The sequence below is a fragment of the Rhinolophus hipposideros genome (genome assembly GCF_964194185.1).
Source record: "Rhinolophus hipposideros genome assembly, chromosome: 4".
Lineage (NCBI taxonomy): Eukaryota > Metazoa > Chordata > Mammalia > Chiroptera > Rhinolophidae > Rhinolophus > Rhinolophus hipposideros.
The window spans coordinates 23322170-23347660 of NC_138050.1; the positions used below are offsets into that span (position 1 = coordinate 23322170).

Consider the following 25491-nt stretch of genomic DNA (forward strand, 5'->3'; position numbering starts at 1 on the left):
AGGCATTGTGTTAAATACTATTTTACAGACACTACTTTACCCCACATCATCACAGATGTGAATTCTTGCTCCTTTGAAGTCCACAACACTCTCTAACTTCCTTGGTATTTATGTTTTATGCTTCAGATTTGTTTTTATTTTATTGACTCTACTAGATTATAAGATTCACGAGGTTATAAAGTGATTAGTATACATCTCTGTATTATTTGCAACACAGTAGGCATTCAATAAATAATTGCTTTATTGAATAAACTGTGGCTGCCTGGGAGATAAAAGTTTAGGTTTTGAACTCAACTGAGGATCTCTCCATTTTCATTAATTGGCTCTATTCCAATTTAGCAGGGACGTTCCCTTATTAGTGCTGTACTCTCAAAGCTGAAACTGGCGCACAGTAGGCACTCAGTAATAATCCTACTGTGTGACTGTACAAAAATTAATTGATGTTAATGAATAAAGCAAAGAAGAAAAAGCTCAACAATGGACAATATAAGCCAGCATCAGGGTCAGACCATCATTTCTGGTTTGCACCTATCATATTCTAGGGCAGGTGTAAACCTCTTTTGGTTTATGGATGCAAAATATAAAAAATATTTAATTTGAGCAGGTTATGCACCCTTTGAATCCCATGTTTATAATTACGAAATCTCTAGCTGTGAAAGGACAAAAGTGTTGGCAGATGGTATATTTAGTCAGGGACTGGCACAATCTGAACCCTAAAGCCCCTCAGGACCCTTATGTATTGATGGCTTGCTAATTTTAAATTCTTATACATTGTGTTGTATAGCAATTCCATAGCCATTTGTCGCCTTTGATCATAAGAACCCAAAAGGTCATCCTGTTGCTTATAGGAAATACCATGTTAAAATATTAGAACTGATAGCATCAACCCTTAACGTCTGAAACAGCTTTAGGACGCTGTTTTAGCTTTTTGCCTTTAGCTGTTTGCCTCCCCTGCTGTGGGAAGGCAAAGCATTAATAGGAAGTGGACTCAGGTTGGACGTGGAAAGTAAAGCGGAATGCTTTTTAGGGACGCGGGAGGCCTCTCCCCACAGCCTCCCCAAAAGCTTAAGTTCTAACTTTGACCAATCTGATAAAGGGGAAGACCCGGCGTTTTGCAAAGTGCTGCTTCCAAATGCGATACGTCAGAACACACTCCAAACTACCTTGCTTTGCTGCTGGTTTTAACTTCAAATTAATGAAACAAGCAATAACGGAGCTGCAGTCCAAGAAGGACCACCTAACGCGTAGACCGAGAAAGGAGGGTAAGCGAGCCAAGCAGCCTGAGGACGGGAAGAGAGGACAGAGGAGACCGGTCTTCCGTGGCGAAACTCCGCTCCTCCTCTGCTCGTCGCTGATTGGTGGTGGAAGGAGGGGCGGGCCCGCGAGCGACTCAGTCTTCGCCTTTCGGCGCGTTCCCGCCGCCTGGTGGGTGTGTCCGGGAGGCGGGTGCGCGCGCGCTCGCCCGCGTCGGAGGACCGGAAAGGAGGCGGGGCCGCGGCGGCGCGCGCCCCCCGGAACGCGCGCAGCGCAGGCGGCGCGGATCGCCAGGAGCGGGGCCGTGGCCGGAAAGGGGCTCTCGGTTTGCGTGTGGAACAGGGCTCGAGGGTCACGGCCGCGATGAACACGGTGTTGTCTCGGGCGAACTCGCTGTTCGCCTTCTCGTTGAGCGTGATGGCGGCGCTCACCTTCGGCTGCTTCATCACGACTGCCTTCAAAGACAGGAGCGTCCCGGTGCGGCTGCACGTCTCGCGGATCATGCTGTGAGTGTGGCCCAGGCCCGGCCGGTGGGGCAGGGCACATGGACCGCGCCGGGCCGGGCCGGGGTGGGGGCGGAGCGCGGGCCGCCGCGCCCGGCAGCTGCGCGCGGGTCTTCGGTCCCGGGCAGCTTCTGTGCTCCCGGGCAGACGTCCGGGTGAACCTCGTGGGTTTTCCGGGCTTCCCGTCCCACCGCCACCCCTCCGCCGCGAATTCCCGGGCTTGCTCTTAAATTTTAATTTTGAGTGTTCCCAGGTCGGTGCCTCTGCTTCCTTCCTGTTCCTCACTTCCCTCGGCCCACGCCCGGCCAATGAGGGAGCCACACAACAGCACGCCCGCGCCGCCGCCGCGCCTGGCCGGGCCCCCGGGTCCCCGGGTCCCAGCCCCCGGCCGCGCGGACGCCCCGCGCCGCGTCCTCCTCCTGGCGGAGGTGCCGCCGGTTTTCTCGGCCGCGCGGTGGGGCCGTTCGGAACCCGAGTTTGCCCTGCTTGCCCTCCCCGTTCTGTCTTTCCTCCTTCAATAGGCTGTCCGTGCAGTACTGGGAGCGGCTTTGAAGTTGGCGGAGCCGTTAGGATGCGCGGAGAGATTCGGCGTGGTTCTGTTTTTTTAAGAGCCAACCGCTGGAATCAAGCTGCGAAAATGCCCAAGATAGAATTTCCGAAGTGAACACGGGCAATTCGCTGTTGCCTATTTTTTTTTTTTTTTTTTGCCTTGATACTTTTTATTCCCTGGCACTTTTTTCTTTGATACATAGCGTTTTGTTTTTCTTGTTCTCCTATCTTGATTCTGTCCTCCCAACAAATTGCTCTTTTCTTCAACCTTAGTTTTATTCTTTGTCAGAATCTCAACAAGCCGGTCATAATAGCTCAGGCCCACCCCCACCCCCACCCTCCCCTCCTTTTTTTTTTTTTTTTGCTCTGTTGACGTTAGGTTAGGGTGTTTCAGATTAAAAAAAGAAAAACCATAGACCCGGAGTGGAAACGAGCACTGCCTCTGTCAACTCGGAGGGTTTAGCCGGGTTGGCGCGTAGTAAACACCAACCAGCTGTTAGCTTTTGTAAATTTTGAGCAAGCTTCTTACCATTCTGAGCCTGAATTTCCTTTTGTTTGAAATGGAAGTACCACCCAACTTGTAGGCTTGTTGTGAGGATTGAGAACATTGTGAAAAATATAGAGTGGACCTGACAGAGACACACAGTAAGCACTCAATAAATAGCTAGCAGTTGGCACTATTTTAGTGTTGCACACCACTTTGCAGTCATCTGTAACTTGCTTCTACCCATTCTACCAAATGGCTTGATACCAAATATTTAGCTATTGCAGTTTTTAATCTGCTGGTAGGTTTTGTTAGCGATTCTTTTAACGTATATGAGGATAGCTGCAGACCTACTTTTATATTAAAGTGTTTATTCTATTTACACACAGGTTTCTCTGATTTTCACTTGTTTGTGGGATTGCTGTTTCCCCGGTGCATACAACCAGATCCTGTCTTGCACTTCATCTAGGGAGTTATGTGAATTTTGTATGCTGTTATGTTTGCAGGATGGTAAAACCTTTATTTTACTTCTAGAAAAAATGTAGAAGACTTCACTGGACCTAGAGAAAGAAGTGATCTGGGATTCATTACATTTGATATAACTGCAGATATCCTTTAAGAAAATATTTTATTGCTTTTTCTATAGTTTCGTAATGATACACATGTTGATTATTGATTTAGGGGACAATGAATATGACTGTCAACCAAACCTTGGAAATTTCTAGACCTGTGTTTTCATCAGTAAAATTAATAACCCTCATTCACACTTGGAGAAAGCTTCCATGTAAATTCAGGAGCTATTGTGTGAACACACTCCAAAGTTCTTCGCAGAAACATTATATAGATCAAAAACTTCAAGATAGTTTGAATCTGTTTCAGTAAGAATTAGATTCTTTGGATTAAAGAAGGAAGAACATTGCCAGTGTTCAGCATACCTTGATAGAATATTTCATGTACTATCCCAAAGAATATGTTCATGTTTTATGATAGCAGACAGAAACATATGTTAAAAAGAATTTGCATCTGTTACGGTTTGGAAGGTCATTATCAAAATGATATTGGTAAGCCATATTAGCATTATAGTTCTTTTTATACGTACTTTTGTAGTAAGAGAAAATGTAACATTTAAGAGTTACTTTAAAATGGGAATTACTTAAATATTTTCTCTTTATCTTGAATTTCCAACTTTGACAACTTTTTGGCCAGTTTAATCATCATCATTTTGGTTAGTTTAATCTTTTAGAGTCTTAGACTAATATGTTCGCAGCATTGTTCCTTGCCATTTCTAGCCACATCTCACTGCCTTTTTAAAACCCCAGGATTAAAATTGGTTATGAAGATTGAACTTTCTGAACTTGTGTAAAGCAACTTTCTGAACACTTGAAGAAAATCATATACCTTGGGCATTTACCTGATATGTCTCTTTATTACCATGGAATTACTTCTAACTTGATTTTTTAGAAATAAATTACTGGGTTTAGAAGTCGATTAGTTTTATAGGCACTTTTTTAGGAAACAGAGTACACCATCAGAAAAGTTCTATGCTAAATTTTGTGCCTGCATTTAAGTCCTCAATGTCATTTTAAATTTTAATTTGAATCTAGTGTGAAAGTAATAACTTTGTCTGGAGAATTACAGTGAAAATTTCTGATACCTTAGCTACTGTATTTATGTATAATCAGTTTCATTTGTAGTTTAGTCAGGTTTTCTTAATGTTGCAGCTAAAACTTGAAATTGTACCTGTTTTTATAAAGAGCTATCCTAGACCTCTCAATCGTAAAGTGGTGATTCTTAGTAGATACACGTCTAAAAGTGGAATGTCTTGAATGTGTTTCTATTGTATGTGTAAACACATACAATAAAATGACTTAACCGTTTACATATAACTCTTAATAAAATCCAAATGTTAACTCAGTTCATTTCTCAGTGACACCAGTCTTGTAATTAATCCTGATTTTTTTTTCACTCTGGTAAACTGATGAAATCAAATTGGTGTTCAGCTGCATATTCGACCAAAGTATTTCATGGATCGAGATATTTTTGTCTCTACAGGCATGTGTTCAATAGCAACATGTACAATTTATTATACTTGGTTTGATACTTGAGCCTAGTTCACGTTTGCATGTCATTACATTAAATTGTGGTGATTGGTTATACTTTAAAACTCCAGTGGAATCATGTGCTTGAAATATTAAATCCTCTCGTAGATTTAGTGAGTTGATGTTACACAGAAAATGAAATTTTTGTATTTCTTTGTTCTTGTTAATCAAAGTATCTCAGCTGCAAGTACTTATATGATCGGGGAGGATGCTGATAATTCTGACAGGTATTTTTTGACTTTGGAATGAGCTAGATTTAAAAATATATTTATCTTACATGTTATTATTAAATTACTGTCTCAAAATGTTTTTGGGCCACCTCCTTTTTTTTTATTTGTTTTAGTATTGCTGTGTATAATTAAGAATGACTAAGATGTGTTTTAAAGTTGTGTACTGCTTTGTCATTTATATATTCCTTAATTTGTTTACATTTAGAGAATATATTTGATTGGAATGTTAAGCAGTTGTTTCTTTATTTATCAGCAGAATATTCAACAAAAAATAATGTAAGTATATACATATATAGGAATATTTCAGTAGATATGTAAAATGACATTCTTTGTGGAAAAAGAAATTTTATGTATTCAAAATATCTGACCTGAATAGTAAAAATCACAAGCCTGTGGAGTGGTGACTCTACTAAGAAAACATTATCTCCTTTCGTAGCCTCTGTCTTTCTTTTTTTTCTGTCTGTTTCTGTAACATTGTGGTCTCTTGAATGGGATATTCGAGGTAATACTCCATACTCCACCGCAAGGAGTATTCGAGGAGTATTACCCCATGCAAGGTAATCCATAGGTATATAAGGAAAACAGTTAAGAGCTACTATTTATTCTGTTATGGATCCAAGAAGAGTTGTACTTTTTGAGTTTGTTTAACTTTTTACTTGATGTTAGGATGGAGTGGCAACTTCCAAGCTCCTACCTGCTATACTGGAAACCATGAGTCTATTTGTATATTTCTCAATTTACAATAAAAAGGGAAAGAAGTTAACTTGACTAATACTTGCTATATGGACTGACATGAATATTCAGTCCGTAAGTCAATGGTCACATGCTTCCAAAACATACAGATACTCTGGAGGAAGAAGAGGAATTCTGTAGGACAAAAGGTTGGTCGTGCTGCTGCTATTACTACTACTACTACTACTACTACTACTACTACACACACACACACACACACACACACACACATTTATTCGTTTATTCACATTCAGCATTTTACAAAGCTTTGCAGTGTATGCCCAATTAAGTGGGTTATATTGTCTAGTTTTAATAAATTAATCCTCACAAGGTGGAAAAATGACTTTAGGAGATTCCTGCAAAGAAACAGATTGAAGATAATGCTAATGGTCCAAGTACATGTAAACAACAGGAAAGTGGAAGAGCTGATATGTTTGGTCCTCCTTTGAGCTGCTGAGCCACAGTAAAGAATTATAAAAACAGAGAACCTAGACAGATCTAGTAAGTTGGCTGAGAAAATTCAACATTAGTCAAGAAGACTGCTTGAAATGCCCGTTTACGTTCAGTATCGATTATATTACTGAATGATAATAGTATTGTGTATTATGTACATAATTTGTGAATAAAGGTACATATTTTGGGGCTTGTAATGAAAATAATTCGTGATTGAAAACCTTTGGAGACCACTTCCAGTGATAAAATCAGAAAGGATGTTGCTGAACTTCAAGTGTACCAGGAGATGGGAGATAGTATTGCTGCCCAACTGGTACACTTTAAGCTAAAATATTCTCTCTCTACAGCTGTAATTACAGAGATAGACAGCAAGACATTTGAATCAACAAAACTTGTGACCTGTGCTTGTAATTCTTGTTACTCAGATACGTAATCAAAAGCTGTAAAGATAACTTATTTTTGAATCATCTCTGAGATCATTTTAAAATCCATGTAAATATTTATATTTTAATGTATTATGAGCTTTTTTGATAGTCTTATTAAGCCATACATATAAATTAATATCTTATTGAGAAATATTTTGCTTTGTTTTGGAGTTGTATGGGAATCACCAATTTGAGTAGCCTTTTTAATTATAAATTAGAGTTTATTAGAAGTTTTATAATTAGAAGTTTTATATTAGATTAAAATGTTAAAACACCATTAGTTTGTGATAGAAATTTATTAGTCCAGTCTGATTTAGAGCTTTTGTTGCAGTTAAAGAGTTGGGATATTTGTATTAGATTATTGCTAAAACAGAAACCTTAAGTCCTAAAAGTGTAAAGTGAATGATTCTGAGATGTGAATTAAAATACAAAGGTGAAAACTGGAGTTAAAATGTGCTTCTGTGTTGTTTTACCTTAGTTACCCTTATGTTTGCTATCAGCATACACTGGAGGTAATTTATAGTTAGAGATTAATCAACTGTATTTTATTTGAACAGTATTCATTTTCAAGGGATGACAGATTAGTAATCAACTTTATCTGTTGATTGGCTTTTTTTCACTGGAATTTTTAGCACTTCAGTTCATTATATAGTACCTTTATTTTGAGCATGTCTTTTATGCCAGATACTTTGTTAGGCCCTGGAAATATTGGGTTGAATAAGTCTTGCTCCCTGCCCTCAAGAATGAAGTGTTAAGTGTAACAGTTAGAAAAAGCTGTGCTGAAGATAAGAGTAACAACTGTAAACACATACATTATTCTACGAGTCTCAACAAATCATCCAAATAAATATTTGTCACCTTGTTGACATATATCTAAATTATATTCATAATTCTGGTTTACCCCAGCATGACTAGTAAGTTAATACAGTTTGGAATGACAGACTATTTATTGCTTTGGTAGATGAATAAATATACATAAAAAGTCATTTCACTTTGGCATATCTTTGATTCTGTGTTGCTCTGTTGTGTTTCTGTTTGTTAGAAAGATTCTTTAAGGTGATGATTTGAACACTCTCTTAGAAATAACTGTTCCACATTTCTTTTTAGTCACTCCAGTCACCACATGCTGAGCAATTGACTTCACAATCTAATGGATGATAGCTTAATAAGAACATAGTTCTTGGGATTTATTAGTGATCACAAATGTGTTTTGTCTCCATTTCATGTCCCCAAATTTCCAAATAGAATTATGATATGTCAAAATAGTGGCTTAAAAGAGTTGTCTGGCTTGTAGAATTTTGCCATAATAAAACAATGATGTGCCTATGTTATATTTTAATGTAAAGAAAAAAATATTTAAAGGCTTCATTTCTTTAGTGATTCCTTGGTTATTTAAAAACGTTGGTGATATGTAAATTGTGACATAATTTGGCAGCAGTGACCTTCGTTAACAGTGTGCTGGCACTGTGTCCCTGGCTCCATACAGGGTCCTTACTGAGTTAAGAGGGTCTCAACTTTACAGGGAAAAGTGATTTAAAAGAATGCTTCCTTTCCAGGGATTCTAGTCCCTTGTGTTTCTCCAGGGACCTCATTCTGGAGAGCACATGGATCTAAACCTCCTATTAAGCTTTGAGAACTCTGAATAAACAGTTGCCATAGCAAAATGAATGGTTTCCTTTAGGGAAATGCCTTTAGTCCAAGAAAGGTTTGACCCCTTCTTATATTTATCCACTTGTTACGTTTTGTATGCTTGAAGATATTAGCAGTCCCTTCAAAGTTGGCTTCATTGATATAAATTAAACTATTTGCTTACCAATACTTCTAATTTGAAGTGACAAAGTTGCTATTTCTGATTAGTTAATCTGATTAATTTTTATTTTATGTAGGCTCTGAACCAAGTTGTCCTTTGGGACAAGATTGTTCTGAGAGGTGATAATCCGAAGCTGCTGTTGAAAGATATGAAAACAAAATATTTTTTCTTTGACGATGGAAATGGTCTCAAGTGAGCAATTCTTTGTTATTTTTTACATTTAATGAAATGTGAAGAGGAAAAAAAATATATTTTTAAAGAAAAATATTAGAGGGTAAAAAGGCAAGTTGAGAGAGAAGCAAAATGTATATATAGCGATCTGAACTGGGAAATGGGGTGGAAATACTGCCATACAAACTGGGATCTAAGATAAATGTTAAGTTCTTGTACTATGTGAAATGTAATAGCCAAACGCTTAAAGCCTCTGCTCTTAAGTACACAGGGAGTCTGGGCTTGCCCAGATGGAAGCAGGACTGTGATTTTTAAGGGCTCCCTTTGAGACGGAAGAGCAACTTGCCAGGGAAACCTTTATGAGGAAATAGTGCATTGACCTAGTTGATACTGAGGTTTCTAGATTCAGTTCTCTTAACTTCTCTGAACCTCAGTTTCCGTTTTATACAACATGAAGGAATTAGAGTACTTGATATTTTGGGTCATTTTTAGATGTTCTGCTCTGAGTAAGCATTGGGAAGGATTTTGGGGGAGAGTTATTTTAACCAAATCTCTGGTTTTACAGATGAAAAATTTCAGACCATGAGAAGTTTTGATTTGTCCAGGTTTGCTCATCTAGATAATTATAGAATTAGGGTTCAAATAATTGTCTTCTGATTTCCAGCTCAAATCTCTTTTTATATTCACCGTGTTTTACTCATTTAAGCTTTTGGATGATAGCTCTAATAACTGTGAGTGAGCTTAGGTATGTCATTAGGGGGTGCCTGCAGATACAATGCTGGTGTTTTCCAGCCTTGTTTTGGGTTTTAAAAGACTTGAGAAAACTTTTGTTTCTAAATTAGATTAGCTGATTATAAATAAAGTGTTTGACGACCCCAATGCTTTAATTAAAATGTTTTTATTGAACCACAAATGTTTCTGCTGACATCTGTTTTTATATCTTTTTATAGGGGAAACAGGAATGTCACTTTAACCCTATCTTGGAATGTTGTACCAAATGCTGGAATTCTACCTCTTGTGACAGGATCAGGACATGTATCTGTTCCATTTCCAGATACATATGAAATAACGAAGAGTTATTAAATTATTCTGAATTTGAAACAGCATATTTTTATACGTAATCATATCTCATCTCTTCCCTTGCGTCTTCATTTGTTTTTGGTTAACTTAATTTTTTTTTTTTTTGTATACAAACTAACATCCAAAGGCATATTTGAAGAGAAAGGTTAATGTGCTACTTCAGCTTAATTTTGCAATCAAACAAAAAAGGCCACCAGAGTGGAGTATTATAACAATAAGAAAACTACATAATAACGATTTGTAAAATATTTAAATTTAAAGTATTCCCTATATTTCCATTATTCTTAATGGAATATGAAGTGAGCATGAGGGGCATCTAACATGTTTAGGTGCCAGTGGAATTAAAAGAACTTTGTCGTATGCCTTGCATTCACGCAGGTTCTCAGTGGATGTGACTTACAGGTAGACATTCTCTTTTATCTCTTTTAGGGTGTGTCTGATTATTGGAAACATTACTGTAGTTATTTGTGAGAAAACTGGATTACACAACAGCCAAAAGTGATGGAATTTTATTCCATTTGTCTTAGGAATGCCCGTAATGCTTGTTTTTCTTACAGGTGACTAGCAGCTTTCTCCACTTAAAGACTAAATACCTCTTTATATGCTGTAAATCATTCTAACTCATTTTAAAGTTCTTAAGTCAACCAAATGTGTCTTTCAGTGCTTTCTCTAAAAACGTTCCTTTGTGTTACATATTTGTGTGATTTTTTTTTTTTTTTTTTTAGCATTGCCATTGATAGCTGAAATGTTGCATGGTTTCCCCTCTGAGTTGTTTGTTCTAGTGAGCATGCCTAGTGCCACTGAGTGGTAATTATTTAAAATTTTCAGTAGGTCCACATTTTAGTAATTGGGATAATAATCTATTTGTTGGTGTGCTTTTCCATTTACAAGCACTCATGTGTTTTACTGTACGTTATCTTCAATAATCTAATGAGGTAAGTAGTGCAAATGTTAGCTCTTTGCAGATGAAGAATGTTAGCTCTTTTTGATGAACAAACTGAAACCCAGAAGTTTACTGAATTGCTTGAAAGTTACATAGCTAGCAAGGAAGGGAGTCTGAACTCAGATCTGATTCTCTAAGCTTATCTTTTCTTCTATACCCCAGATTACAGACTAATCAAAATTCACATATAATTTTCATCATATTTTTTGTTACCTTGGACACTCTTTCTACCACTCCTAGAAGAGGATTCCATCCTGCACGGAAGTGACTAATTCCCAAGCTACCAATACCTTTATAGAGGTAATACCTCACTTCGTTCTCTGCATAAATTTTACTTAACGTTAAAAGTACAAGAATCTGATGGAAAAATAATTTAGAGATTAAATAGGTTGACCATATGGTAATATTTAACATGATCTTTTCCTAGATGGGCAAATAAACACTCTCAAAGTAAACAACAATGAATCAATTACCCTCAAAAGCAATACCAAACACTGTAGTTACACTATGAGCATAACAAAAGGGCTAATGTTTTCCAAGAACAGTTTAAATTAATAGCTAATAGTTATTTGTTACATTTATCTCATATGAAATACATCATCATTTAATTTCATTAGTTTTAACGGTTATTGTATGTAGGAACGTGTTCATAGAAAAGGTTAGAGGTGTCATGAATAGTAGACGGGTTTGGCTCCCAGCTTTTTCATTAAACTTTTCAGGGTCTCAGTTCCTTTATCTGTAAAAGGACAGAGTGGGACTAGTTAAATAGTGGTTCTTTGACACCACACAAGTCTATACAATTTGTTGTATTCAGCAGAGCGATTGAAGAGAAAAGCCCCTCAGTAATGACAGGAAGATGATTGAATGGCTAACATGTAATTCATATTGATCTGACTTTACTTCTGTTAGGTTTTATACCCAAAAATTACTTTATGTGGTTTGTACAAATAGATCTGCAAACTTAAAATTTGTAGGTGTGAAAGCTTAAAAACTGGGTGTGCTCTCATTAAGGAAGGCAGGCATGCACAGTAGTCCTGCAGTCTGAACTGGACCTGGTACTGGTTGAATAGTGCATTATACCTCTGTGATGAGGGGAGCTGTTGATTTGGTGGACATGAATATTGACATTTACTTAAATTACAGTTTATTTGACAAGCCCGCCCAGTTTTGGGGGGTTTGGTGAGGACATGGATTCTACTAGGCCCAACTAGCACAATGAATAGTTTTTTTGTTTCTCATTAACCAAGGCAGACTGCTCAGGACAAGAATGCTCCAGCATGGGAATAAGAAACCTGCATCACGGGAACTCATTTTTGGGTGTGCATAGCTTTGTTAGTTTTCCATGATCCTTCATTTAAAAAAAAAAAAAAAGGAGTTGTGTTCCGTTTGCTAACCATATCATCCACCTTAGCGTCACTATTTTAAAGAAGTCTTATAAAGTCTCTGCCAAGACCCAGGGCTTCAGAGTTATAAAAACCTAAGTATGATTAGAAACGTGTGAGCCCAGAGGTGATACTGGGAAAAGAGAACAATTGCAGGACACTTACCTAAAGTCATTATGGTTAAGAGAGGAGTTAATTTTGACATGTAATGCTTACATAACCCCCTTTACTCTAGCAGTTTTATCTAAACAAGTAGCTATATCAGTGTTTTTTATTCCCCCAGTTGATTACATTTGGTTTCTTTATGCTTAAAGGAAAATAATAGAAAACTTCAGAAATTCTTTGGGCTGTAAGACAAAAACGGGTTACTTTGAATTTCCTTTCTTGGAATTATTTTATGGTTCTTTGGTGGCTCTGGCCAGCCTAGTAATAGCATTAAGAGATGGGCTTTAAGATTATAATGAACTCTTTTTTTTTCCACTGTTCTATCTGAAGCTTAGCGCTCTAAAGCTTCGGATCTTTGGGGTATAGGTTAATGGAGGTATTATTTTATAATACTTTGAATTTGACATGAAAGGGGTTAATTATGGGGGAACCATAAGCTATGAACTTTGGTAGCAAAGAAACATCTGTCCATTTCAGAACGTTTCCTTGCTTTTAGCAGAGCCTGTGTATATTTATGTGACTGCCAGTGGTTTAAGGAGATCTGTTTCAAAAAGTGGTTGCATGTTTTGATGCAATTTGGAAAATTGTTTACTTGGAAATACAGATTCATGAGAAAAATTCATGAAAACACTGAAGATATGTTTGAAGATTTTCTTAATTGCAATAAATAGCATTTTTCTAAAGAAAATGAATTTTGTTCATGAGTAAAATTATGCATTTTTGAAGATTTCCAGATTTATGCTTTTTGTGTGAAGCTGCTGAACTAAAAGGGATGAAACCAAGTCTAGTAAACTTCAGTTTTTTTTCTTTTGTTCCTTTTACTTTTCTTTCTCTTTTTTTTCTGTGGGGTTGGTGGAGGGAGCTTAATTACATCTAAATTCTCTCTCCAGAGACGGTACGCTCCAATAGTAGACTGTAAGCTCTCTGAGGGCAGTCTTGTGGGATTTCTCTTTGTATCTTCCCCAGCGTCTAGATAGTGCCTTGCACACCTGGTTGGCGCCCAATAAATATTGATGATGAATGAAGTCATTGTCTTTCTAATGTGACCAAACCACGGGGTCAGTTACCATTCTCTTCATAATGCTGCCATTTTCATTCTTGAGCTCCTGGTGACATTAGATCTGACTCTTTCAAGCCTGATTGTTCTGCCCATCCAGGCAAGTGCTGTGCCCGCACTGCTCACTGTGTCCAGTGTTCTCCCAGTCCCATGCTTTTGGCAAGAGAGCCAAAAGGGATAGTGACTAGTTGGGAAGGAAGATTGATGTATAAATTGCTTTACTTGAACATAACATTAGAAAACCATTACATAGACCTGACTTAAAAAAATCTCAAGATGCCTGTGCAGTTTATGAAGAAATGGGTCAGATCATGCAGCTGGATTCCATGTAACGTCTGGTTGATTTGCTGGGCACATCCGCTGGTCTGGCTCAACTGCTGTCACATACCTGGCTCGCTGGCCTGCACTGAACTTAGAGTTACGGAAATTCTACTTTTGATTTTTACTTGGAAGAGATGGGAGTTTCGGTGAACTCAGACAAAACAACAGAAATAGTCCTTCAAAAGAACATAATCAGTTGAGTTTAGAGGGTAAGTTATTTTTTTAATCCTGACTGTGTTGTGTCTGGGACAATACAAAAGGTCAGCTAGATTATGCTTTGTTTTTATTTTCTCCAAATCTGGTTAACCCTGTCAGAACTTTAGTCCTTGGACGTTTGTGCCCGTGTCCCTTTATTCTCTCCAAATGATATGTTACAACAAGAATTCTGGGTTCACTAGGTCTACTGGTTAATGAGTTACCCCACAGAATGAACATGTATCACTTCAATCAGTGCTTTATCAGTTTAGGCTTCAAAGCTTGAAGTAGCTTCTCAGCTGGGCCTTTCCTTTGCACTTGAGAATAACAGAGAGGCATTTCCTTTTTGGAATACATATAATTTATACATATCCCACTGGTGTATCTGTTGAGTATAGTTGGCAATAGGCATCCAGGAATTGAAAAGTAAAGGTGCTGATTAGTAGTAGATAATGGGGCAAAAAAGCCTCTCTTCTGATGCTGCCTCTTTGGTGCCCCTGGCCCCACTCTTCTGCTGGTCAGGGGCTTGGAAGGGCTGGGACCTGCCTGATAAATGAGTGAGTACAGAGGGTGGAAAGAAGCAAATGGCTGTGAGTGGGGCGCAGGGGGGTTATGAGATGCTCTGAGGGATCTGACAGAGACATCCTGAACTTGAAATTGGATTCTGTTAGGAACTTCAAGTTGTGTGAGCATCTCCCAGATTTATTTTGGGAAGTCGGGCATGTCCTGTTGCTTAGCCTCTGCTGCTGCTTCTAAGACTCCACTACGAGTAATGCTCTGTGCATGCAGAGACAAGCAGGGACTACTACCACTCTGAGTCTCGTTCACTTGTTACTAAAAGTTTGCAAATGCCATTAGAGCCCTGCTTTAACATGCACCCCTGAGACTGCACATGTCTCGGGGGATTCATACCATCATCTTCACAACGTACTGCTGAGCGTCCCCAGGTAGTTTGTTTGCTACCTGACCATTGGCTGTCAGCTCAGCACTTGTTAGCCCAATTAAATACTCTGTGTATTAATTAAAGTAACAATAACTGCTGTAATAGATAACATCAAAATTTCAGGAGCTCAACAAAAGTAAGAGTTCATGTCTTGCTCTTGCAAGGAACCAGTGTGGTGTTCAGGCAGCTTTTTACGTGACTGAAGGACCCAGGTGCCTCCCATCTTAGGATTACTACCCCAGGGCTCACAGTCCTTCATGCTGGCTGACCAGGGGAGGGGTGGAAAGTGAAGTCAACCTGCTGAATTAGCTTGGCCCAGAGGTGTCACATGTCACCAAGTCAGAGTCCAGGGTGAGAACAAATTGCACTGCCCTGCATATATGCAGGGACATCTGGGAAATAGACTTCAGTTGGGTAGTCACTCTTCAAACAACTGTGACAGGTGAGAAGCATTTCTTGTGTAGCTCGTTACCTTTGTCACTACTTAATGCTGATCACCAGCTTTGCCTGACGAGCCCCATGCTGTATCCCGGTAGTGGACGACACTCAATTTTTGTGAACATTTTGCTTTTTTTTTTTTTTTTTTTTTTTTTTACTGTGTTGTGTAGTGTGCAGGCATTAAGGATTTTATGAAGGTGAGCATATTAGGTTTTAAGTTAGGTTTTTAAGCGCTTCTCAGACATTACTCAGGCATTAGAGTTACCTGACAAATTTCTAGCCTAGTAGTCCCTCCAGCACTTAGAGTAATTTTTTCTAAGTTTCACTGAAGGGACACCCAGTTTACCTCTTGATTTTCTTTTTTCCCCCTGGTTGCTGCTCTTAATGCAGCTCAGATATGCAAAAGTTCTTGGTGAATGCTGCTCAAAGCTGTTGTTGCCCAACTTTGATGTAGAGTTGTCTGTGCTGTTTGGGCTGGGAAGAGATACCTGGGTGTCAGTCATTATTAAGGGCAGGTAATTTTAAACACTTGAGGGCCCATCAAGACTGCTGGGACCCCATAGCTTCCATGTAAGGAGCATAAGCAATCAATATTTGTTTCACTAAAAGCACTCGTGTAAGACATACACAGCTGAGTCACACTGACTAGCTCCCTCATCCTCAAACTTGCCAAGCAACTTCATATTGCAGGATCAATGTGCCATTTATTTCCTCTTCCTGGAACATTATTTCCTCAGATATTCTCTCATTCTTTCTCATACATGAGCTCATCAGAGGGCTTCCCCAATGGCTTGAAAATCATGCTCCTGTCATTCTTTATCCTTTGACTTTGCAGCATTATTCTCCATAGCTCTTGTTACCAGATGAGACTTTTATATCTCATATATAGATTGTCAGTTCATGACGAGTGAGCTGTATTTTGTTTTACCCATACCTCTACATACAGGACACTTAGTATATATATATTTATTGAAGGAATTCATGAAAAAATAAGTGACTAAAATTTTAGTTATATTAGTTTACACAGGTATTTTGTCCAAGAGCATTTCAGTACATTCCATTGAAAAAATTTTTTCAAGGATAAACACTAAAAATTGGTCTCATCTTGATAATGTTTAATTTTAAATAATGGAAAAAGGATGGGAATATGGAATCATTCGAAATGAATTAGGCAAAGGAGAATGATCAATCATTTTAAGTTTATGTCCTCCCTTTTTTACATTTTTAATGGGGAAAAGGAAGCAGAAAAGTGCAAAAATATTTGTATGTAGCTTATTAAGTAATTATATAGCAGCCACCTCTGTAACCACTACGATCAACAGAACAGGCCCGGCAGCCCAAGCCTCCCTCCTCTTCCTCTTGTGGGTCACAGCCTCGTCCCTCTCCACTGTTTTCATTTTCGTGTTAGCTATTTTCTTGCTTTTCTTGGAAATTTTACCACCTATGCTGCCTCCTGTTCATTTTGCTGCCATTGTAAACAATAGCAACATCTCAGTGGCTTACAAAAACAAACGTATTTCTTGCATCCAGGAGGGCTTACGGTTGGCTCGGGATATGCTTCCCACATCTCTGCATTCCGGAATCCAAGTTGAAAGAACAGTTCCTTTTGGGACCTGGGAGAGCTGTACAGCAGGCACAAACTCTTGAGCCTCTTGGAACTTCTGATTGAACGTGACAGGAATCATGTCTGCTGCTTAATTGGCTCAAGCATGTCACATGGCAGAGACAAGTCAAAATTGTGGGGATACAGATTCAATAGGGAAGTAGTGGGAGGCGCGGGGCACTGCGTAATCCTCTTACAGGGGAGAGGGAGGGAATTCTTGGGAGTAATACGATTTGTCACGTATCCTAAAGCAGTATCCTTTAGTTTTGGTTGGTTATGGGGATAAGTGAATCTTAGCGTAGGAAGTTTTTGTATCTTGCTGCTTCACCTCAGCATTAAGTTTCAGAGATTCATTTAGGTTTTCATGTGAAGATACAGTTTATTCATTTTCATTTTTGTGTAGCAATCCATTGTTTTATAGTAATCCATAGCAATCCGTATTCTGCATAATTTATTTGCCTATTCTGTTGATGGACATAACTGAATATTCTGGCACAGGTCGCCTGGTGGATACAGTTTGTCTTTCTCTAGGAAAGAGATGTTCAAACATTTTTGCTTGCATAGCACATGTAAGATTTATGGAAAAAAGGAATCTCTAACATTATTAAACATCTAAAATTTTTCATATTATAAAGGATGTAATTTTTAACGTAAATATTGACATTTGAAAGTACAAACTTAATTTAAAAGTGTATCAATGTATCAGATGAATCTAAATATAATGATTTGATAGTCGCAACCGTTCTTTTTCTAATGAATAAATTCCTTAATGTTAAAAATATTATAATTTCTTTTTCTCGTTAAAATCATATTTACATTTCTTCTCTCCCCCCCCCCCCAGTTTTTCTAATGGGTAATAGTACAGATAGTTCTATTTTCAAAAGTCTTTTTTTGATAACTCTACCACACTTCTTTGCAATAAAAATATCTACATAACTTAGAATTGATCTTTAAACATTTTCTGCGACCCCAATGCTCTAAGTGTTTAAAAGTCATTCTGGAGTAAGTTAATTGTATAATTATGAATTGTTCAAAATTGATGGAAATATGTCTTAGAAATTTTGGTAAATGCTAAATAATTGTAACTTTATGAGATGGGATCAGACATGGAGGGATACTTGCTGGTGCTTTTATTAAAGGGATTGTCAAATTACCTGTGTCCAAGGTCTTACACCTTGCACACCCCAGTAAGACAGACAAGGTGGGCCTTTCCTCTTGTTGGGAAGATGAGAAGGAGGCCCTCAAGCTGGGACATATTGTTGCCTGATGGATTTAGAAGAGCTCAGAGCTGATTTCCATGGAGCAGTCTGTCTCCATGTACAGAGCTTCACGTTCCTTCTAAATGAAGACCCCTGCTCTAACATACACACCCGAGACTATCACATGTCTTGGGGAATTCACGCCATCATCTTCACTACGTACTGCCAAACTTCCCTAAAGTGTTTGTATTTTGCCAACATTTGGTTTTGCAGATTTTAGTTTCTGCCAGGTTGGTGGATATCCAATGGTGTCTTATCTTGCTTCAATTTAACATTTTCCTGGATTACTAAAATGTTCGACTTTTCAGATGTTTATCACTCTTGGATTTCTTTTGTAAATCGTGTGTTTAAATCTTGCCTCTTTTCTATGGTCTGTCTTAATTGTAGAGTTCTTTAGGTATTCTCAATTCAAGGCTTTTGTTAATTGCATACATTACACCCTGGCTTAGGTGCCCTTTCATGAATCGAAGTTCTAAATATAATCAAATTTATTCGTTTTTCTTTTCTTTTATTAGGGTTCTTTTAATGAGGTGCTATGTAAGAGAAAGGATCAGCTTTGAAGTCAGAAATATCTGGGTTGGGATTCTGGTTCTGTTACTTCCTAACTGTGTGAATTTGAGTTTCCTAACAGTAACTTGCACACATATAATGTCTGATACTGATTGAGTTGTGTGTGCCTGGCATTGTGTGCTTTGCCATACGTGACTTGGTAAATGAACTCACAACCACCCTATGAGGGAGATACTGTGTTATCATTCCCATTTGAAGGAGAAGAAAACATAAAAATAGGTGAGCAACTTGCCCAAGGTTAAGAAATCTCTTACCATTGATGCTCTGAGGGAGCTAACTTTAAGGGACCACCTCCCCACACATTCCCAGAACTCGGGGCTTGCCCCCTACCTCATGAGTCCCTGCTCATCTGCCTCTAAACAACCCCATTCTTCTGCAGAAATGAACATTCTCCCTATTGCAAAAGACAGAATACAATCATCTCATCTGGTGCATTTTATCTTCACACCAACTTCCAGCCCAAATTTTATTTCTTTTTTCCTGCCCAAGGTCACGAGAGTACTTAGTGGTGACACCGATATTCAGACCCACTTCTGTGCCAGAGCTCTGTTCCACACAGGCTGTGCATTTCCTCAGAAACATGGGAATTGACTGTAACTTTCTTTCAGGATTGCTGTGAGAAGTAAATGTGTGTGAGAAAAGGGCCTTCTAGCATTTCTGGCACGTAGCCGGTTTTTATTTATTTCTGTGAAATGTAGGGCATCTGGGGGAGGTGAGGAAACAGCTGAACAGTTCACAGGCTGTAAAGTCTCTTAGCAAAGACATAGTTTTTTTTCTTTTGCAAATAATTGTAGAATAAGTTATGTAGTTATGTCATTTCATGCAAAAACCGTTAGTGTCGCTCCAGTGTTTTTTCTAGTACAAATGAGAAGAAATCAGTCTGACCTCAATCATGTAGATTAAATTATTAACGGACTTGAAAAGTATGGAAAAACTTACCCTCGTTTTAACTATCTGGAATAAGAAGAGCCAGGAAAAAAGAAATAAAATTTGGGCTGGAAGTTGGTGTGAAGACAAAATGCACCAGATGAGATGATTGTATTCTGTCTTTTGCAATAGGGAGAATGTTCATTTCTGCAGAAGAATGGGGTTGTTTAGAGGCAGATGAGCAGGGACTCATGAGGTAGGGGGCAAGCCCCGAGTTCTGGGAATGTGTGGGGAGGTGGTCCCTTAAAGGTAGCTCCCTCAGAGCATCAGTGGTAAGAGATTTCTTACCCATTGCTTCTCTCTGGGACTACAGGACTCAGAAAAAATATTGTCGGTATTAGGAGAGCTAAGAGATGCAGAATCCTCTAGTGCAACGCCAGCGGTGGGTCAGTATCCAGGAAGTTGCAGTGCTCAAGGTAACATGTCAGAGACCTAGTGGGGAGACAAAGCCCTCCACAGAGAAGAGGAACTGGAAGCAGTTCTATCTCACAGGATTTAACACTTTTTAGAGATTGATAGTTCATGGATCACCGTCTCTTTACATTTGATTATACCACCACAATCAAGAAATTCAATTAAACAAGTATTTACTCAGTATCTTTTCTGCCGAGTTTTAATGTATATATATTTTTAAATCATTATTATTTATCTTCATTGGTCTTGTCTACTTAAGACTCCTTGAAAACCTTTCTGATAATGAAATATTTCTGTAAAACTTAACAGGTTCTACAAGTTTTCCTTTGCCCATTCCTACTAATTAGAAATACATTTCTAGTAAGTGAACTAACAGTAATTTCAGTTTTGAAAAGCATGGTGGGTGGGAAGGAAACAATATATTGTTTAAAGGTGTTTATTGATCCTTTAAAAAATCATTATACTTCACTGGAAGTTGCAAAAATCACACAGATGTCCTCTGTAAACTTCCCGTTTCCCCCCATGGTATCATCTCATAGATCTATAGTTTACTATCAAAATCTGGAAATTGACATTGGTACAATCCATAAACTTTATTCAGATTTCACCAGCTTTAGTTTACTCATTTGTGTGTGTTATTCAGCCATCTTTAATGGATCAGACATGGTACTTATACCCTGATGAGGTGGTGTGGGGACAGAGTCCCAGAGAGCAGTCCCACAGCACTTGTGTGCTGTGTTGGGCTTAGCCCAGCTGGTTGTAGTGGAATGCTATTGACCTTTGTGTGACCTGGGAATGGGCAAGTTGCTCAGACTCCAAGGGAAGACAGAGCTGTCTTCCCAGCTTTGCTGGGAAAGCTGGTGATCTCATCCAACAAAGGATCTTACCTGTCATTCTGCAACGTATGCTTTGAGCTGCATTAAGTGTTAAGCTGGGTGATTTCAGTGAAGGGCTTATAAAACAGGTGAGCTCTCTACATTGTGATTACTAAAGGGAAATTATCCTTACAAATCTCAGTCACCCTGAGTGGGTCAGTTCCCTTCCCACAAGGAAGATGCGTTTGGTGAGAGGTGAAAGGTCTCCAGGCTAACCAGTGAAAACTACTGGATCTGTACCAGTATTGATTGTACTTTTATGACATGCTCATACTGTACACATAAAACTGCAATTAAAGTTTCACAAAATAATTCACAAAGTTTTACAAAACTAGAAGGATATGCCCATTCACCATATCGTTAAAAAAAAATGGTGGCCATTACCTAGTAAATCAATTTCAAGGCCTCTTGTTTAGAGTCAGTTCATGTTGCAAGCCTGAGAGGCCAGCTGGCCCTTCCCATCCCACGGGCACTACAGGGGTCTGGACATCCCTGGCACCCCTGTGCATGCAGCACACTTCCTGCCAGTGCCACCCAAGTCCTTCCTTCCTGGCCATCAGCTTGTCCTGCCTGACCCCCAGCCTCACAAGGGCTGACCTTTTGAGACTCACCAGCCACAGCCTGATCTGGGGTCTCCTAGGGCTGCATCCTGCCCTGTTGTCACGCGGGGTGTCATGAGGGGTCTCTGGTCCCGTTCCCCACATAAGAATGCAGGACATGGTGAGGCCAAAAAGGAAAATCCACGGATTCATAGGTAGGGGAGTCATACCTCTATATTCTCGCTGGCGGCTGGGTTGGAGACATGAAGCAGGAACCACACGATCCATAGCCTGCCGTCTGCTTCTCTGCCAACCAACCCCACTTGCTAACTGCAATCCTCTGTGCTAACTGCAATCCGCGCTTTCTAGCTCAGTCATGGCAGTTAAATCAGTGGCTAATGGCTAACTGGTTATAGCTGATGGCCAACTAGTCACAGCTGATGGCCATCTACCACCCGAGCCAGCACCTTTCCTTATGAGGCCGAGAGCCTAGAAACTGCTCTCTGGGATTCTGTCCCCATACCTGTCCTTGGAGCACTAGCTGGGTACTGCCTCCCCTTCATCCTCTCTGACTTTCTGCTTGACCTGTGCCCTGACCCTGCTCTCAGCCCCTTGCCAGCTCCTCAGTCCTGTTCCCCAGTCCTGGACTGGCCAGATGCTCTCACTTGCTAGGCCCTCTCCCTGGTCAAAGCCCCTGAAACTCAGCTCCCCAGATCCCCTAGCCCACCACTCAGAGAACCTCCCTGATATGCCAGCAGCCTTGTCCTTTGTCCAAGCCTTTCCCCCAACCACCTGCTTCCAGCCTAACCCTCACTATGGGCCCAAGAACCTGGTTCTCCTTGGCTCCATGTGTGGTTCCCCTAATTCTACAGCTGCCAAGCTAAACTTGGTAGGCTGTCACTGGTAGGCTGTCCGCATGACCCTCACCCCACTGCATTCCCTTCCTGAGTCTCTCATGACACCTAATGGCATCTTTTGCACAAGACCCCTGACCACTGGCTCCCAGGCCCTTTGCACCCCAGTACCAGCACCCTTCTCCACACACCCTCAGTCCTGGTACTGCTTCAAAGCTGGAGGTTCTCCACTTGCAAGGCTGGATGCTTCATGGGTGCCCAGTGCCCCCTCCATGGTCCCTCCTGTGTTTCCCCTCCCCCCAATTAAAGCTCTGGCATGGAAAAAGTCAGTTCAAACCATGATAAGAATTAAGAAATTAAGAGTCTTAACAAAAATTCATTGTAACAGCTCCCATTTAGTACTATGTGCTAGGTGATTGATTTATAAACATTATGATCAGTCATAACATTCTTGGGATTCATTTATTGTTCCACAAGCATTTACTGTGCTCCTGTTTGCCAGGCACTGTTCTAGTTGCTAAAGACAGAAGAGTGACCAAAGCTAAAAAACAAAAACAAACACAATTTCTGCTTTCATGGAGCTTACTGTCCACTGGGGAGACTCTCTAAAAAGCACATGAGAAGGCAAGATATATTTTATGTCATAATGTTATAAGTACTAAGGAAAGGGGCATAAGGAGTTTTTGGGTGCACAGTGATACTCCAAGGAGGTAAGAGAGTGAGTTGAATGGATATCAAGGGGAAGAGAAATCCTGGCACAGGAAGTAGTAAGAGCCGGACCCTTAGACAAGGGAATAATTGGAGCATCCCAAGAACAGGACTGAAGTGTGATACAGATGAGGGCAACCAGGATCAGGAAGTTGAGTTCAGGGTCAAACTAGTGGCTCCAAAGTCAGTGCACTCTCCATTATGAGGACATATACTACTAGTCCTTGTAATAGTAATAGCTCACCTGCTATGTGTCATCTATCCTCTTACTCAATTTTAAATATGTGATAGCTGCCTAACATATTTCCTGGTGAACTAGAGGAGTCAAGGATCCCTGCCTAGAAATCATATAATAAAGGAACTTGTCAGGAGAAGAAAGACTCAGGTCTAACAAACTTTACAAGGATTGATAGGAGAAAGAGGCAAATATATCCAGAGCATTGTTGTTTCAATTAATTATTTAGTGAGAAGTCACAGGAGAATAACTTTCTATATAAGTGGAGTATTTTTAATTCACTGTAACCTGTAAAATCACTAGAGAGGGAAGAAATTTCACCAGTACAGAATTTTTAGTTTCTTGAGTATAACATTTATTTCATTACAATAAGAAGTTATAGTGCCAAACAAATTCACCAGAGCCTTCACTCTGGCCAGATGTGTTCTGGTAAATGTCTGTGGAAGAAACAAGATCATTATGGTGGTCTTTTTCTCAAATTCTTTATCTTTTTCTGATTACTAGTACTTTGGTGCCCTCTGGTGATACAATTGGGGAAAAACAAGTAATTGTATTTCACGCTATAGGGTATTGCTGTCTAATGTGTACAATTTAAAACGCTGAAAAGCATAAAGAAAAATTACCCGCAAGATGTGCTCTTATTGGTTCACTTACTTTTGCCTCATGTAAAAATTTATACAAACTTTGAGAGTGTTAAGAGCAAATGATACCTAATTTTATAAACTGAGAGTAGGCTCGAAATCATTATCATGGAAAAATGATCATAAATCTTTTAAGAATGAGACTAACAAAAACGTCAGTCTTATCATATCTGTGTGCACATCGCCAATAAACCCCTCTCACTGAAACACGATAAGTAAAATCTAAAAAGTCACTGAAAATCACATAAAAAACAAACCCATCAACACTATGAAAAAATGATATTTTCTGGGCAATCTGAACCACAAACTGACAACAGTAGATGGTATGGCTCTACAGTATGTAGTTTTCCATGATTTTATCCTATCTATGTCCTTATGTTTTATGAATCTCTTTTAAATAGCATAAAGCTAGATTTTAAAAATCCAATCTGATCTCTATCTTAATTGGTGGTGATCATGAATATCAATTTATTTAAACTTATTCTCTCTCTTTGTGTGTTACATACAATCTTCTATTTCTGTGCTTATTTTTCTTCTTTGCTTTATTTTGAATCGATTGATTCTTTTTATTTTTTGTTATTTTTAATTCATTGATTTAAAAATAATGTAAACCTTGAAATATTAACATGAATATATAACAAATTTTTTAAGTTAATCATTCTCAAATTAATTCTTAAGACTGTAAAGTGTTAAGAATGTAAGCTCTACGAGAGCTGGGATTTTTGTCTTTGTCTCCTGCTGAGTTTCCAGCATCTAGAAGACTTCCAGGCAATACATGGACCTTAGAATATGTTCACCATATACACCTGATTGGTGACCTACAGGCTACTGTTGTCCATTATTTGAGTTTTTTTAAAAAAATTAATAACAAATTTGACAGGTGGGTCATCATCATCACTACAAATATCTTTGTTTATATTTACTTATATATTTACCATTTACTTAGCTCACCATTACTTCTTGCTTTTCCCATCTTTCTGACGTCCATCTGTTAGATGTTCCTTTGATGACAGTAGTGAGCTCTTAGTTTTTGTTTATCCAAAAATATATAGTTTAGTTCCTGTTGCAAATTTCCTCTCAACACTTTGAAGATATTTGCTATAGGCTGAATGTTTCTGCTCCTGACCGCAATTCATATATTGGAATCCTAACGCCCAATGGGATGGCATTAGGAGGTGGGGCCGTTGGGAGGCAAATAGGTCATCAGGGCTACGTCCTGATATTAGTGTCCTTATAAGAGGCCTAAGTGAGAGCTCCCTTGCTCCTTCTGCTATGTGAGGACACAGGAGAAGTCTGCTACCTGGAAGAGGGCCCCACCTGACTAGCTGGCACACTCATCTCAGACTTCTGGCCTCCAGAACTGTGAGAAATAAATTTTTGTTCTAAGTTACCCAGTCTGTGGTATTCTGTTGTCACAGCCAGAGTGAACTAAGACATACTATTCCTCTATCTTCTGCCTGATCTTTTAGCTTTTGAGACTATATCTGACAGTTGAATCATTTTATCTTATTCTGCATTTTCTCTATGGCTGCTTATAAATTATATTCTTTCCTATTTGAAGTAAGTTATATTTTCTGTGTCTGTGATTTTTTTTTTTTATGGACTCTGGAAAACTCTAATTATCGCTTGAAA

General features: G+C 39.1%; 1 protein-coding gene across 3 annotated transcripts in view; it reads left to right on the forward strand.

Moving 5' to 3' along the window:
• Window positions 1-1437: 1437 nt before the first annotated feature.
• Window positions 1438-25491, forward strand: part of SPCS3 (signal peptidase complex subunit 3) — an 86616-nt gene continuing 62562 nt past the window's right edge. Inside the window, exons 1-6 of one of the 3 annotated variants that reach the window (XR_013993256.1) lie at window positions 1438-1760; window positions 3325-3398; window positions 5319-5395; window positions 8616-8731; window positions 9661-11033; window positions 16765-17611. Coding sequence is in view for 1 of the 3 variants with exons in the window: in XM_081047063.1 (XP_080903189.1) it covers window positions 1618-1760; window positions 3325-3398; window positions 5319-5395; window positions 8616-8731; window positions 9661-9793 (543 nt within the window). In the remaining 2 variants the exon portion in view is untranslated. Of the gene's footprint in view, window positions 1761-3324; window positions 3399-5318; window positions 5396-8615; window positions 8732-9660; window positions 13302-16764; window positions 17612-25491 lie in introns of those variants that run through there. The other 2 variants (XR_013993255.1, XM_081047063.1) reach the window with 2 other exon arrangements.